Source organism: Thermobia domestica, chromosome 17, assembly GCF_964235325.1.
Source record: "Thermobia domestica chromosome 17, izTheDome1.hap1.1, whole genome shotgun sequence".
NCBI lineage: Eukaryota > Metazoa > Arthropoda > Insecta > Zygentoma > Lepismatidae > Thermobia > Thermobia domestica.
Window position 1 is genome coordinate 46,708,411 of NC_137470.1, and position 16,525 is coordinate 46,724,935.

Below are 16,525 nucleotides of genomic sequence, written 5' to 3' on the forward strand. Positions count from 1 at the left end.
ATGCAAACATTCATTTCCTCTTTGTTTTATAAAAAGCTGATTCATTATTCTGCAACTGAATGAAAGAATGCTGACATCTGCATTTCCGCATTTAAAAGGCAAATGATCTCTACAAGGACAACTAACCTATAATATTACAATTCCTTGATATTTTTTTCTTTTTCTACTGTGTACTACATATTGTCACCAACATTATGCAACTTGAATTATATACAGGATGTTCCATAAGTCAGGATCAGTCTTACATTATACAGGGTGACCAAGAGATCACGCCGTTCGAATCAGAACTTTCCAATATAAATTATCTGTATATCTCAGTGTCAATAGTAGCTTTTTATTACTCCTAACTCTTATAATTTTATATAGATTATATATCAGTCTTCGCTCGTTACCAAAAATATCCAAAACGCCTCGCTTAGAAATATCTCCTCCAATTCCGATGGAAACATTTAATACCAATATTTTAACTATGGAGCAACCGACAGTACACGCTCCAACACCACTCACTATAAGTAAACTAATATATATATGCATTAAGCCAAAGCTTAAAACAGCCTTACCTCGGGGGAAATGAAGTGACATATTAAAATGCACCGATCCTGCATGTGATTAGGGACTAACTGTTTAGTGCTTTCTTCCTCTACCTTATTACTGCTCCGAAAAGTTATTTTTTTTGTGTTGCAAGTGTTATTAATGTTTTAGTGCTTTTTTCTGTGTGATACCTCAGTGTTGCCAACCCTCATATAAAGAAAAATAACCCTTCGGCTTATTTTTTGAACAAGACAGGGGGTGTAATATCCTATGTGATGTCGTAAAGAAGCAATTCCAATGTTTCAATGAACGCTTCAATGTTTACAAACAACACCACATGGTTCGGCAAGAGGATCTTCCACCAGAGGGACCTGTAATCACATGCAGACGACGGCTTCTGACCCCTCCCACGGAGCAGAAGGCGACATCGGAGCAGCAGCGCCACCGCCACCCAAAAGGACCCTATAAATTGGATGGACGAAGGCAACTCGACAACAGTTTTCTGGTGACCCTCCTTTAGTCTGCTACGGGACTCTTGGAGTAACCTAACCCCAGGCCTCTAGTCTGCTACGGGACTACGCCTATCCTATCTCCTGGCTTAGCCTGCTACGGGTCTCTGTCTGAGAATCCTAACCTCAGCCGCTTAGCCTGCTACGGGGCTCTGTTGGCAACTTAACCTACCTCTGCTTGCTACGGAGCATTGGTTCCTTAAATCCCTCCTCTTAGCCTGCTACGGGGCTGTATTGCAGATCCTGTCTGCGACCTTACGGTCAAAGACCACCTATAACTCACCTTGATTATAAAGAAATCAATTTGTATAGTATTTTGTAGAAATACTCTTATAGTGCAATTTTATAATAAAACTGGTAGTGGGAGTCGATTCCGGACGCTATTTTTATTAACAGCTCTACCTCTTCCTTATATATGAGACAAAACTACACAAAGTTTTACAATATAAAATTCCCTGTTGAAGTAGCACACATAAGCAAATTTGAACATATGTATAATTCCGTATTTCCTAAGGAACAAATTTCTATTAATATATATGGCATTGATTATGATAATGAAACAATTTTTCCGTTACGTATAAGCGAAAACACAGCTGTAGATAAAGGTATAGATTTACTGTATTGTGAAGAAAATTGCAATAGTCATTATTGTCTTATAAAAAATCTCATTGCTTTATTGTAAAGTCATAAACAGAAAACTTATGTAAAATTGCTCAATGGATTTTTTCCACAAAATGTGTTTTAAATATTCAAAATAACGATAATAGATGTTTTATTTATTGTATTCTAGCTGCGTTGCATCCCGCAAAAGATAATCCACTGCGTGTAAATAATTACATACAATATAGTAATACTTTATTACCGTTATTTGAAAAAACGAATATAAAATTCCCTGTTGAAGTAGAACACATAAACAAATTTGAATATGTATAATTCCGTATTTACTAAGGAACAAATTTCTATTAATATATATGGCATTCATTATGATAATGAAACAATTTTTCCGTTACGTATAAGCGAAAATACAGGTGTATTTAAACATATAGATTTATTATATTTAAACTCTCATTATTGTTTAATTACAAATTTAAATGGTTTAGTTAGACATCAGTTCGGTACTCATCAAACATTTATTTGTAGACGATGTTTAGTATCTTTTTATAACAAATCAAAATTAGATGAACATGAGAAATTATGTAAAGAACATACTCCAACCAAAATTAACATACCGAAACAAGGAGATGTTTTAAAATTTCCAAATCTGAAATTGTTATTACAGAATGATGTAATAATAGTTGCAGATTTCGAAAGTTTATTAAAACCTATAAATAAACAAAGTGGATCTCATACAATACAAATTCAGCAACATATACCATGCAGTTTTGGTTATATTGTGTGTTGGAGTAACAAATATATGAAATCAGATCTAGTTATTTATCGAGGAGAAAATGTATCGATGAAGTTTATGTCTGCTATGGAGAATGAATTAAGAAAAATAATAAACATATTAGATCAACAAAAACCAATAATACCATTAAATAGTTTTCAATTACAGGAGTATAATCTATCCACTGAATGCTCTGTTTGCGATAGTAAATATATGAGTAAGAATAGAAAAGTTAAACATCATAACCATTTAACTCGTCAATATATTGCCACAGTGTGCAATAATTGCAATTTGCAATTTAAACGTCAAAGTAATTTTATCCCTGTATTCTTCCATAATTTGTCTGCCTATGATGCACATTTATTTGTGAAAGAACTAGGTTGCACACCTGGCAATATTTCTGTAATTGCTGAAAGCCCTGAGAAATACATCACATTCTCTAAGCACTTTAATTTTAATGGTAAACCTATCGAATTACGTTTTGTAGACTTATTTAAATTTCTTCCGTACAGTCTCGAAAATTTGGTGTAAAAATTAAAGCCTGAGCAATTCGTCTATACAAAGCAATATTTTTCCGATGATAAGTTTCCTTTAATTCTCCGTAAGGGAATTTATCCTTATGAACACATAACAAATTTAGATACATTTAAAGAAACTGAATTTCCTGAAAGAGAGGCATTTAATAGCAAATTGAATGTAACACAAATTTCCGAGACTGATTATCGATATGCAAAACTGATTTGGCGTGTGTTTAAATGTCAAAATTTAGGGGGCTACCATGATTTATATTTAAAATGTGATGTACTTCTCACAGCAGATGTATTGGAAAATTTTCGAAAGACGTGTTTAAATGCCTTTTGTATTGATCCAATTAATTGTTTTACTGCACCTGGTTTGGCATGGCAAGCCATGTTATATAAAACAAAAATTGAACTTGAACTTTTATCAGATATCAATATGTATATGTTTGTAGAAAAATTGATTCGCGGAGGCATTACACAAGCTGTATTAAGATATGCCAAATCTAATAATCCTTACGTACATGATTTTGATGCGGAAAAAGAAAAATCTTATTTACTGTATATTGACATGAACAATCTGTACGGACTATCAATGATTGACTATTTACCATATGGTGGTCTTATAACAATATAATATTATGTAATAAATCTACAACAAATGCTACTGTACATTATACATTTTTCATTACTCATTAATATGCTCAACACATTAGTTGAGGATGTGAATAGTCCTGAAGTTATGAATGCCTATTGCGTTTATAGGAATAAAAAGACTATTACTATAATTATATTAAATTACTATAGGCTGCCAATTTCTCACCTAGACTATTTATGAAGTTCACTTTACCGCAACAGTTTTATACAAATTAGATATCTGAATAGATACTTAAGTATTGTTATTATGTTTGAAGTACTATGAAATATCACGGCCAGTGGCGTATTAAGGATTTTGCTTCCGGGGGGGTCTTTAGTAACTTGTCATGGAAATGTAAAAATTCTGCAAGACAATTCATTTACTTTAATATAGTAAATAAATTTTCGGGTGGGGCTTAAGCCCGGATGCCCCCCTCTGAGTACGGTACTGATCACGACATATAATTATTAGTTTTAATTAACTAAAATGAGATGGAAATTAAAGCTCGCTTGTGAAAGGTTAACTGTTAAATTTACTGTACCTTTTCAAAGTAATAAATGCTGGTATTGGCTTCAAGGCAAATAGCTTTTTCTGAGTGATTAGTTTCTTCGAAATATATATATACCAGCAGTCTCGACTTTACTCGTGTGCCGACTCGAAAATTCGAGTAGAAAAAGATGTTTGTCTCGACTCGTCTCGAATTTTACAAAATCTGTCTCGTCTCCAATTCGATTCGAGATTTGAGACATATCTCTACTTCTCGATTCGGCTCGATAGTGAATGAGGTGTGAGCCAAGCCGTTCGAGCTGTTGACAACCCTAAACGCAGGCCGAGCAGTTTTGAACATGTTTGGCTGGCGCCCTTTAACTTGCAGCGAAATTGGCTCGAGTCCGAAAACTTGCTCCTCCAAAACTGAAACCCAGAACCTCATGAGCGACGTCCTTGCCCCATAGACTTCACGACTACCGAGGTCGGCAGTTAGCTACTTTTTCCAGATACAAACTGCCCATCTTTCATATTTATACGAATTGATCTTACAATAATAATAATAATAATAATAATAATAATAATAATAATAATAATAATAATAATAATAATAATAATAATAATAATAATAATAATAAGTTGTAGTAGAAGTACTAATATTAATAATAATTATATTGTCTATGTAGTATAATTGAAGATAATACTTGAAATTATACAGAGGATTTGGCTCGATTTGGCTCGATACAACTAGAAACTCGAACCAAATTCGAGTAGAGTTTCGAGTGGAGTTGAAGGAAATTTTTCGAGCCGAGTTCTTAAGCCTAGCTAAAAGATGTCTATTACGAGTCGAGTAGAGAGTTTCAATGAAAAGTAGCTCGAATTCGCTCTTCCCCATTCCTACTCAAAAAGTTCCAGTAAAGACGTGGTACAAACATTCATTAGAAAGTCACATCGCTGCAACGTAAAAAATACATTTAACAAGCCCACAGGTAAGAGAAAATAAATAAATTAAAATTGTTGATCTGCTCATATTTAATGGCATCCGAATGCTTTTAGTGACGATCTGTTACTACTTTTACTGTTGTTTAGTTTATTTGTGTTTCGTAATGCACATACTCGACTTTCATTCTCTCCAGTATCTTTGCAAGAAACCACTGAACCACTACATCTTGATATTTCTTTGATTCTTTTGCTACCCTCTTTCATTTGTACAACATCTTTAGTAGGACTTTTGAGGAGGTATGCAACCAGGCGCAGTGATTATTACCTCGTCCGCCATCTTTTATCTGGGTGTATGAGTATTGACTTACCACGTAGTATCATTTCCAGGCTGTGAAACATCATTTACATGCTCTCGTCCACTCAATTTACGACATAAAATTTATTTGGGGAATCCGTCGTCATTGCGCAAATCTGAAAACTGTAAATTTGGACAGAGCAGGTTAGGACCATTTGACGATATCATACCGAATCATGTTTACGCTCAGAGGTTTGTGTAATGTTTAACTCTAAAATTCGTTTCCCACGCTTTCGGCAGCTTATAACAAGTAAACCACGGGATTTTGGCAATATTTTTATTACAACTTTTTTGTTTGTTTTGCTCTCAGGAATCGCCCCTCTGTTTTGTAGAGCGAATTTAGCGCCATATTGTATATGTAGGTCATATATAAATGTTGTTCACGATACAAGATGAACCGGGAAAGAAAGTTTTTCGTCTCGATTCTTGAAGAATTCTCTCTCATCTATTCTCAATATTCAAATGCTTTTATTGACCTGTTTTCTAAATTTATGTAGTCAAATTTTAGATGTAGTCTTGGTACGGTATTATTTTTCACTAAATAATAGAAAACTCGATACTATATAGGGATAACTATTTAATAATTGGCACGAATTAAAAGGTAGGAGGCCGGAGTGTCCTAGTGGTACAAATCATAATTCTAGTGTACGTTATCATTTTTCTTTCCCTCTAGACCCACTCTTCTGTTGTGATAATGTCCTGAGAATGACGTTGAAAGTTTAGTAGTTTGTTGCAAAGTTGAATTACCTTCACTGAGGTAAATGACACTTATGTTTGGCCCTGTGAATAGTGCCCCTGTGGATCCCAATCGTCCCATCTCTTATTCTGTGGTTTCCTTCGCAGAGTACATTCAGTTCATTGCACAATGTCTCTGTGACGCTCCCTTGCTTAAAATGCTTAAAATGTTGCTCATAAAGAAGAAAATATCCTTTCATAAAATTCCTATTGCTTGTATAGCTTATTAAGTTTAAAATATAGTTTTTGGAAAGATTCCTGATAATTGTAAAACTTTAAATAATATTTACATAAATCGCTTCTTTTGCAAGCTCAAGAGCAATTTTGTTGTGAGGGAATTGAAAAATTGGTTGGTTTGGTGCATGACTAATTTAAGAATTTCGTTTTCACTTAAAAAAATCTCAGAGGAATAAAACTCCGAAATACAAAAATACGTATGTTGGAACAGACAATTCTATCGATCGTTTAGTACGGGAGCATGAAATTCCCGACCGTTTGACAAAAAACTTGTTTATGATTATTTTAACATAGTAAATACTAGCATCCGTAGGGGATGAACCTAACTACGGAGCCATTTTTCTAGGTGTCACGTTAGAAGGGCCCGGACAAAAGGGCGAGGACAAAAATGCCCGAGTCAAAACACCATGGCGTCAAAAGGGCCCCGCGACAAAAGGGCCCCAGTCAAAAAGGCCCCGCGACAAAAGGGCACCGGTCATAAGAGCCCGAGTCAAAAGGGATCAGCGTCAAAAGGGCCCGGTCATAAGGGCTGAGTCAAAAGAGCCTGCGTCCATAGGGCCCCGGTCATAAGGGCCCGAGTCAAAAGAGCCTGCGTTAAAAGGGCCCCGGTCAAAACGACGAGACTCAAAAAGACCCTGCGCCAAAAGGGCCCGGGTCAAAAAACCCGTGACAAACGGTCCTGAGTCAAAAGGACCCCACGATAAAAGGGCCCCACGTCAAAAAAGCCTGAGATATAGCCTGAAATCATGAGAAATAAAAAACTGCTTATTAGATTAAAAGTATTCGGTGAACAACACCTGATTTGTGTTGAAAGAACGTACATGTAGATCTGTATACAGTGTTAGTCAAAGTTATTACGACAGCCCAGTTACAACGATTCATGTGAACAGAGAACAGTGTTGCAGGTAGGTATTGATCAGTGCCGTGTCGTGGTGCGAGTAAGCGGGGCAAAAGCCCTGGCTGCCAAAGTAAGATGGCGCAAAATTCGGGAGTAAGAAACAAAAGGAAAGAAGGAAAGAAAGAGAAAGGGTGAAATTACTTGAACTATTTTAGATCCACAGCAAATAATGTTACTCATGTTAGGAAAATCTATGTACACACAACCACAATAGTATCTCTCCCCTAAGTGCTCTAATTCCATAACTTACGGTCCAGGTAATTTGCAGTTCTGAGAACGCCTAGGCAGATGCAACCCAACTTACTGGTAACTGTTCTCGGCACTGACAGCAGTTGGTAGCACTGAGTCAAATCTTTATGCATGTAAAATTGTGAGCAGATGACGCACGAAACATTTCTCCATTCTGAGATGAACCTCTCTGGTTCAGAGCGTGTTGTCCAATGAACATCATATGTTAATCTCAATATTGTTGTGTATGTAATGTATCATTTCATTATATACTGTATATTCAAAGAAATAAAAACACTGATCACACATGAATCAGAAAATGCTTGAAAGTAGACGAAAATATCAAATCTAGAAAAACTGCAGGAAGTAAGTTAATAAATGATTGCCTTCATTGACAGACCTTCTCCAATTTTCCTCATTCCAACATCTTTCTCTTTTGGGAGGAGAGAAAATCTTACTTGTCACACTGAGTATGTATTGAAATTGAAATTGAAACATTTGCAAAAGTTAAAAACTAAAAGGGAATTAAAACGCGGGGCCGCCGAGTATAAGTTCAATGCGCTAACCACTTACCTACCGCGTCACTTCATCTTCCTTCTAAACTATTAGCTAGTTAAGAGCATTGCATGTAAGACTATACACAAAATACTCGCACTAATACTCGTATAAGAAGACATTCCTTATAAGTGTCACAATGACTTACTCGAGGTTTCCTTCTTTAACTCAAAAACAAGTGATATAGGTCTTCGTGAATGATGAAAATATAACGAAACTTTCTTCAAGATGAGGCTACCTCATCGCTTTTAACTGGTCCCGATTTACATTACTGCAATTCTTCCTCACCGTAACTTCTAATTTGTAAAGAAGAAAACCCGTCAGACATTATTTTCGCATTCTTTGAATTGCATCAGCACGTGTAGAAATAGTTTGTGCTATGTTTATCTAACATAGCTACTAGTTTCTTTCTTATCTGTGTATCAAGTGGGAAAACAGAGAACTGCCATTTCAGTGACCCGGGGTTTGAATCCCGGCGTGACATTTATTTGTTTATTTATTAGAATGTATTGTTTATGTAATTGATATTGTAATTCTGTTATTATTATTACTATTATTATTATTATTATTATTATTATTATTATTATTATTATTATTATTATTATTATTATTATTATTATTATTATTATTATGTGTATAATTGTATGAATTTCGATGGTAACTGTCATCAAATATTAGAAAATAAATATGGAAGAACTATGAAATAAAGTAAAGATATACTCGAAATTTTAATATAACATTATATGTCAAACGCATTTTATTTTATCCCAGACGGTTACCGTCGAATATACACGGTTAAGGGAGCACTCTGTTGGTCGAATTAAAAGGACTGAACGATTTATCCCTCTATAAGGGGACGTTTCTTATGTGAGTGTCACAATAACTTCCCGAGATGTCTTTCTTTAAACCAAAAAAACTTATATAGACATTTCTCAATGAGGAATATATCACGAAACGTTCTTCAAGTTAAGGCTGCGTCATAGTTTTCAGCGATGGTCCCGATTTAGATTACAATTCTTTAGTATGGGCACGAGTCGAGCTATAACTCGACTCGACTCGAACCTCAAAGAAATTCATGTTGAATTTCGAGTCGAGTCAAAGGTAATTTTCTCGATTCGCGTTCCAAGTCGAATCGCTGTTCTGAGGTCGAGTTTCAGTCGAGTAGAGTTTGATAAATGGCTCGCTCGTTTAGCTCGTTTAAACACACTTTGAAATCATTACCTGACTAGACGGGAAAGCGAAAGCTATGAGATATGTAAGCATTAATGTGGTATATTTTTAGTGTTGCTCATGAGATGGGACATTGCTTGCATCTCGTCTCATCTCGATTAACAAGACGACAATCGATTTTTATAACTATACAGTCTCAAATGTCGTAAGCACTAACATAAGTATATACTGTATTTCTTACTACCAAGGCTAAGATCTGCACGGTCGAAGATTTGAGCCGAAGCATCCCAACCCGGGTAGTTGTTAACCGACTAAGTTCGGTTCAACTGAGCGAACAGCTCGAGCCGACTCGGTTGAGATGAGAATCCTACTCGGCTCAGGTGAGCCATTGGCTCGAGCCAGTTGGCTGGGGTAAGCAATCAGCTCGGTTTGATTCGGCTCGAGCAGGCTTGGGTGGGTGAGCTAGTGGCTCGGCTCAATAAGGAAAGAGCTGTGAGCCGATCCGTTCGAGCCGTTGAGAACCCTAAAACCGGGTCAAGCAGTTTTGAACAAGTTTGGCCTGCGCCCTCTAATTTGTAACGATTTTTGGTTTGAGCCCGGATGCTTGCTTCACCGAAATTCAAATCCAGAACCTCGTGAAGGATATCCTTACCTCGTAGACTTCACGACTATCGGGGTCAGCAGTCAACTAGTGTTTACTATTCAGATATACCTATCTTACATATTTATACATTATGTTGTTATAATAATACTACTAATAATAAGTAGAAGTAGTAGTAGTAGTAGTAGTAGTAGTAGCATTGATAACAATTATATTGTTTATTTAGGATATATGAAAAAGTACTTGAAACTACACACAGCATTTGGCTCGATTTTCCTCCTTTTGACTCGACTCGAATCAAAACTCGAGTCAAATTCGAGTCGAGTTGGAAGTATTTTTTCGAGTCGAGCTCAAAGATGTTTGTTTCGAGTCGAGTCGAGTCGAGTTTCACTGAACCCTTGCTCGAGATCGCTCGTGCCAATCCCTATAATTCTTCTTTACCTTCTAGTTCCCAAAGAAGAAAAGACGATAGAAATTATTTTCACATTGTTTGAATTATATCAACACGTGTAGAAATAGTGTGTGCTATGATTATCTAACATGAGTACTAGTTTATTTTCTTATCTTTGTATGAGGAGTTGATGTCAAAGGGTGAAAGCAGAGAACTGCCATTACAGTGATCCGGGTTGGAATAGCGGTGTGGCATTTAATAATTTTTCTTTATTGGATGGTATTGTTTATGAAATTGATATTGTAATTCTATTATTCCCTTTATATTATTATTATTATTATTATTATTATTATTATTATTATTATTATTATTATTATTATTATCATTGCAAAGTCGAGACTTGGCTACATATTTTATATTTTATGAATTTTCTGGTTGGATTTCACGTCTTTTGCTGAATAATCCATTGAAGGGGACTTGGCGGAGGGAAATATCATGCTGTGGCCTTTTATTTATTTACTTGCATTCTACACCATACCTGGATACTACATTTCATCTTTCTATATCTACGGGAAGTACCCTAAAAGTTTTGATGATCATAGGAGAGTAAGTGAATAAGTTATGAGATCAATGAACTTTGCGTATTAACAACATTTAAAGTATCAGGTTGTCGGAAAAGTCATGGCGTATTTCGGTAAAATATGACAAATGATGATTTGTGGATATACTGGAGTTCTTTGGATCATGCAATAGTTATGTCATGAACAGCTAAAATGTTGAGCGTTTTGTGTATTAATATTGCTCTTTGTTTGGCTTGGTTTTACAGATTTGACAACACATAGAAGATGGAAGACCAAAACTTGCTTGGTCTCCATATTTTAATGTTTTACTTCAGGCAAGGAAAGAAAGCGCGAATAGTGTTTATGCCTTTTACTGTCCTCAATGTTTCTGTGTTTTTGTCCCTGTTCTTGAAGAGTTACAGGAAAAACTGTAAAAGTGAGTAAAGGTACATTTCGTGTCAAATCAACAAGTCATAAGACTTCACCATCTCACATTTTTGTAAAAATTATGCACAGCCTTATTACAGTGGGAGATAAAATAATCTCATTTATCTTTCCCCTCCTGAAATTGTTACCATACAGGGTGTTAAAAATGTCAAAACGGGCAATTTTTCATTTACAGTGATTATTAAAAATTGTCATAAAATGGTTAATATGTGCACTAGAGACGTGGGATAAACACCATTAGAAAACCTAAATATTGCTGTACAGGTTGTATTATATTGAGAAACCTGTAAAATAAAAAGTAACAATTGAAAAATTAAAATGTGAATTTTGAATTTTGCATAGAAACTCCATGTCGTGAACGTCGCCAACAACTAGCTTCCCACTTGCCGGTAAGTGTCGATCGTCAATATAGCGTCGCGTCGAAGGACTACCGTTATTTTTCCACTGGCGGCAGGGTTTCGTCGAGTCGAAAGATATATCTAAAGTCGGGTATTGAAGTTACCACCGAGTAGCAGCGAGGACTACATTTTGCTCCGTGCTTCTTCGATTTGTCGCGGAGAATCGCGAAGGAACCAACACGAACTATCGCCAGTCATGTGCATGCGGTTATTATTATATATCGTTTTTCCTGACGAATTGTTCCTAAAGCGAGTTCCGAGGGTCAAGAGTAACCTTTGGCTCTACATCATGAAGTGAAACATCTTGAGATGATTGAGTATAATTGTATAGTTGAATTTAGATGACAACTGTAGCCGATCATTTGAAACTGGATTGGGAAAACCTGAAATAAAGTAAATAGACGAGAATCATTACATGGCGAACAAACTTTATCTGACCAAACATTGCAAGATATTGACAATGTAAATATGTGAGTTCAGATCGGTAACCATTTGCCTGTAGCTATGTACCTGCAGCATCAAAGGAATGTATATTCAATTTAATTTGTTTTTTGATGTATTCATTTGAATTTACACAATTATCCACCTTTCGAGATATTTATAGAGGTATTACGTTTCCGAACAGTACTCAATAGAGGTCATTATTCTTGCTTGTCAGTATGGATGTTCCTCAATTTACGTTGGCTGCATTGATGCAAGTTATTTTCATTCCTTTCTTTTAGGATTGCTGTCACAGACATGTGGAAGTGCATAATTGATATAGAAAATAGGATTCATTGAATAATTGTTTGTGCTGAAAGTGTGTGGAGTGATTGTGAACAACGTCACTGTGTTTCATAACACATTTCATATCAAAGTATTTGATACCATGTACGTAATGCAGTTTAAATTTCGTTTTTAATGAATTAATTTTTATTAGCAGAGAGCTTAAAATGAACTGTTACACTCAGTGTCCGAGAAGGAAATGGCAACTTTCGCTCTGCATGGTTTTTAGTAGTATTTCAATAGTTTTGAAAGAAAATTTTACAAGTGGGAAATGGTGAATATCTTCAAATGTTATTGCTCGCACTTTACCGTATTTAATATTCAAAATTCTTGCAGTACGTAATAATGGTACTTTCGTATCACCTAGAACTGATATTGTTTGACATCAGTATAAACAAAAATTGATATGTACAGCCAATATTAATGCACGGTTCTTTAAATCCACGAGAATTAAGTACAAGATTCTTATTTTCAGGAAATCCTAATTGTATTGCTAATATTGGTGACAAAGTATCCGTTTGAACGCGTTCACTACATTCTACTTCTACAACATTTGATACAGAAATGTTATATATTTGGATGCATTATTAAATTTATCAAAGATATGATGTACGAACGGAAAATATCTACTTAAGTTTTACTTTTCCGCGGTTTTACGTTTTTAAGTTTATAACAAACATTTCCCCATAGTTTACATAATAACATACATTATATATATATATATATATATATATATATATATATATATATATATATATATATATATTCTAAATTACAGTGAAATTTTCCTTGAGTTGATATTCACAATTGAAGATCTCTAACTCTTGAGTATATTTCATTTTTAATTTCAGATGTATTTTAATTTATAAAACCAAGTAAATATTGTTAACCAGATGCTATAACAATCACACATTGCCCATCGAATTGTAGTGCATGTAGTCAAAATAAAATAATAATGATAAAATCATGAAGATGATCATAAAATAATATAATGATCGGACGAATAATGTCCATGTAATATATTAATATTATTACGTCACGTTTATTATTGATTACTGTATTTTTAAAATTTGCTCGTTTTCTTTTACATTATAAAAATAAATAATATACTAAGGTGCGATAACCATTGCCCTTTGCTCACGTTGCCCAAGTTTTAATAGAAATTATCAAATAGTGTTATTACTAAAATTTTTACTGCTAGCATTTACAGGTGGAGAAACATACAAAACATGTTTTATTGTTGAACTTATTTTGAAGACTGAACAGAATTGTTTTAGTCCGTGAATTCATACTTGTTGGATAATCTAGCCATTTACATATATCATTACTTTCTTTGGTTTTGATACTTTTCCAATCAAAAAAGTTTTGTTCGAATTAAGATTCCGTTTTTGTAGTTCTTGTGTATAAAATATGCCGTTAATTGCTTTACCGTTTCAATCTTTTAATTTATAGGTAATCGTAATTGTCAAAATACATGTTTCAATAATAAAAATTTCTTGTTACCATTTCCGTAAATAAGATTTTTCTAACTTGTTTTTATGCTGACTAACACGTACATAATCAATCATATGAAATCTACATGTTAATCTATCTTTATTCATTTTATCCCCGTACTACGTATTCACAACTTAATTCACAGTTGAATCATTTACATCTGCAGGCGACATTTTAATACTACCTTGATAACTATGAATATAATTTTCTACATCTATATGACGATATGTATTTTTTCGCACTAAAGTATCTGTAAAATTTTTCTTTTAATGTTCATATAAACTGTTCGGCTAATGCACATTAATTTTCAGAATGTATTTTCCGGGCTAATGATTTTAAATGGCATCATAATTTATTACAATTTTCTATGTACATACTGAACGCCCAATGCAAACCCTTGGAATCAGTAATGTTTCTTTAAGCTTTCAATTGTGTGTTGGCAACATTGGTTGGAGCAAACAAAATAATATCGGGCAGCGTTATCTTATTAGTTTATGGAAGACTGCATCGTACACACGTGCCCTCATGCCCGGGAGTTTTGTTATTGTTCTTGAAGGTAAGTGTCAGCTTATATTTGTTGTTTTGTACAGTGATATTTATTTTAAGATAACGTTTGTTATTTTAATATTAGAAATGAATGATTAAAAACTTATTTATAATATATAATATGAGTGTAAATATTGATGATTCCATTTGGCATCATCGGTCATATTATAGGGATTAAAGAATCTATAATCAAACAAAAATCATACGTATTTTTTCTGCCAATATTTAGGAGACGAATTCCGTAAGAAATGTTTGCTTAGAAACGAGATGTTAATTTCCCTGTTCAGTGTAGTTCCAGGCTCGTATCCACGAAGGGTCTAGGGGGAGCGGGCTCCCCTAAATGTTTGCTGCCCCCCTCTTAAAATGTTCGCAGTAGGCTAGCAAATGAACTATAATATGGTGATGGACTATAATATGGTTGAATCGCCCCCCCCTAACTTCTACCGCCTCCCCTAAATTTTGGGGCTGGCTACCGGGCTGTGTAGTTCTATTAAATTTCTCTCACGAAAGATCTAAAAAAAACAAAAAAAAGTCAGTTTGGTCTTCTGTATACATAACGGTAGCATATAAAGAAAGGTATTTTGAAACTTCTTTGAATACGTTTTGTAAAGTATACCCTTTTGTTCTAATTGAACTGTGAAATTTAGTTGAGTTGATTTTAGTTTAGCGTCCCGTTCAGCAGCGAGGCTATATGAGACGTGGACTTACTGATTAACGTGGAATCCGAACCACATGATATCCCTTCGGGAATCTGTGAAATTTAGCCTGCAGAAACTTAATGCAGAGCCCTATGAAGTAATATATAGATATTTTAGGTTTTCCAATTTCCATTTTCACCTTGTAATTGGGTTGTGAGTAACAGGGGCGTATTTAGTAGATGACTCTGGTGGTCTGGTCACTTCATAAATTTAGCGTTATGCAAATAAATATAATGTTATATTTAATTGTAGGTACTTAAGATATAATTCATACTCAAACGCAGCTTGGATGTCCTTTCGCGAAATCCCGTGGGCCTAAGCCAAAGTTGCTAAAGGCTTTAAAATTCAATTTTTTTTAATAGAAATAGGTATTTGGAATAATGATATTCTTGCAATAGAACAATTGTCAAGTTTTTAGAACCTCTCGTTTGTCACTGGTTTCTGTCATTTTCTTCATGCAAGTTGGCCAAGATATTGATGTAAATCTTGTTACTGCTTTGCATACATTTATGTGTTCAGTTTTCTGAAACATATTTGCCATATATTTATGACGTTCGGTTTAGTTTTCATTGCAGATGATTCGCGGGTACCAGTTACTGGGAGATAATCAGATAATAGTTCTGTTGGAAGGTGATGTATCTGATGCAGAACTTGAAGACTCGTCTGATGAAGAGACCACCGTAGAGAAAGAAGTAGGACAACCTGATTCAAGTTCCTCTTTAGCCATACCAGGAATAGAAGTATAGAGATACCAAACATTGAAGAGGATGACGTTGATGACATTCCCTTAGCAACAAGATTGAGATCGGAAGGCAGCAGTAGTTCGTCAGAAATTTTTCATATTGACGTGCACACTCCAGACATGCCAAATGATACCAGAAGATACGTTCGGTGGCGAGTAAAAGACTCACATTGTAATGTAACTATTTAGGATCCTCCTGAAAATTTAACGCCGTTCGAATATTTCAAGATGATGTTAAGTGGCGATATCGTAGAAAATTTTGTAGAACAGTCAAATTTATACTCTAGTCAAAAAACTGGTAGCTCATTTAACACAAACACTGCCGAAATGAAGCAGTATTTAGGTATTCACATGATGGCGGGTATTGTGAAGATGCCAAGTTACCGTATGTATTGGGCAGGTGGCACAAGATTTCCTCCTATTGCTAATGTTATGTCGCCAAATAATTTTGACAAACTTCGAAACTATTTACTGACCAAAACTATAAAATATTTACAGACAATTGGTTTACGTCATATGAGTTGATTTCCACTCTAAACAGTATGGGAATATTAGCTGTGGGAACTGTACGAGTTTCCAGGCTTTCAGGATGTGTGCTGAAAACAGATGCGGAGTTGAAAAGAATGGGCCTTGGGTCGGATGACTATAGAACTGAAATTGAAAGAAATATAATTGCGCTCAAATGGTACAACAAC

At 34.9% G+C, this 16,525-nt stretch overlaps 1 protein-coding gene across 1 annotated transcript in view; it reads left to right on the plus strand.

The window, feature by feature from the left end:
* Positions 1-15,834, plus strand: part of LOC145674006 (uncharacterized) — a 29,812-nt gene extending 13,978 nt beyond the window's left edge. The window contains exon 3 of the mRNA XM_081743831.1: positions 15,664-15,834. Coding sequence (XP_081599957.1) covers positions 15,664-15,834 — 171 coding nt within the window. The remainder of the gene's footprint in view (positions 1-15,663) is intronic.
* Positions 15,835-16,525: the final 691 nt, after the last annotated feature.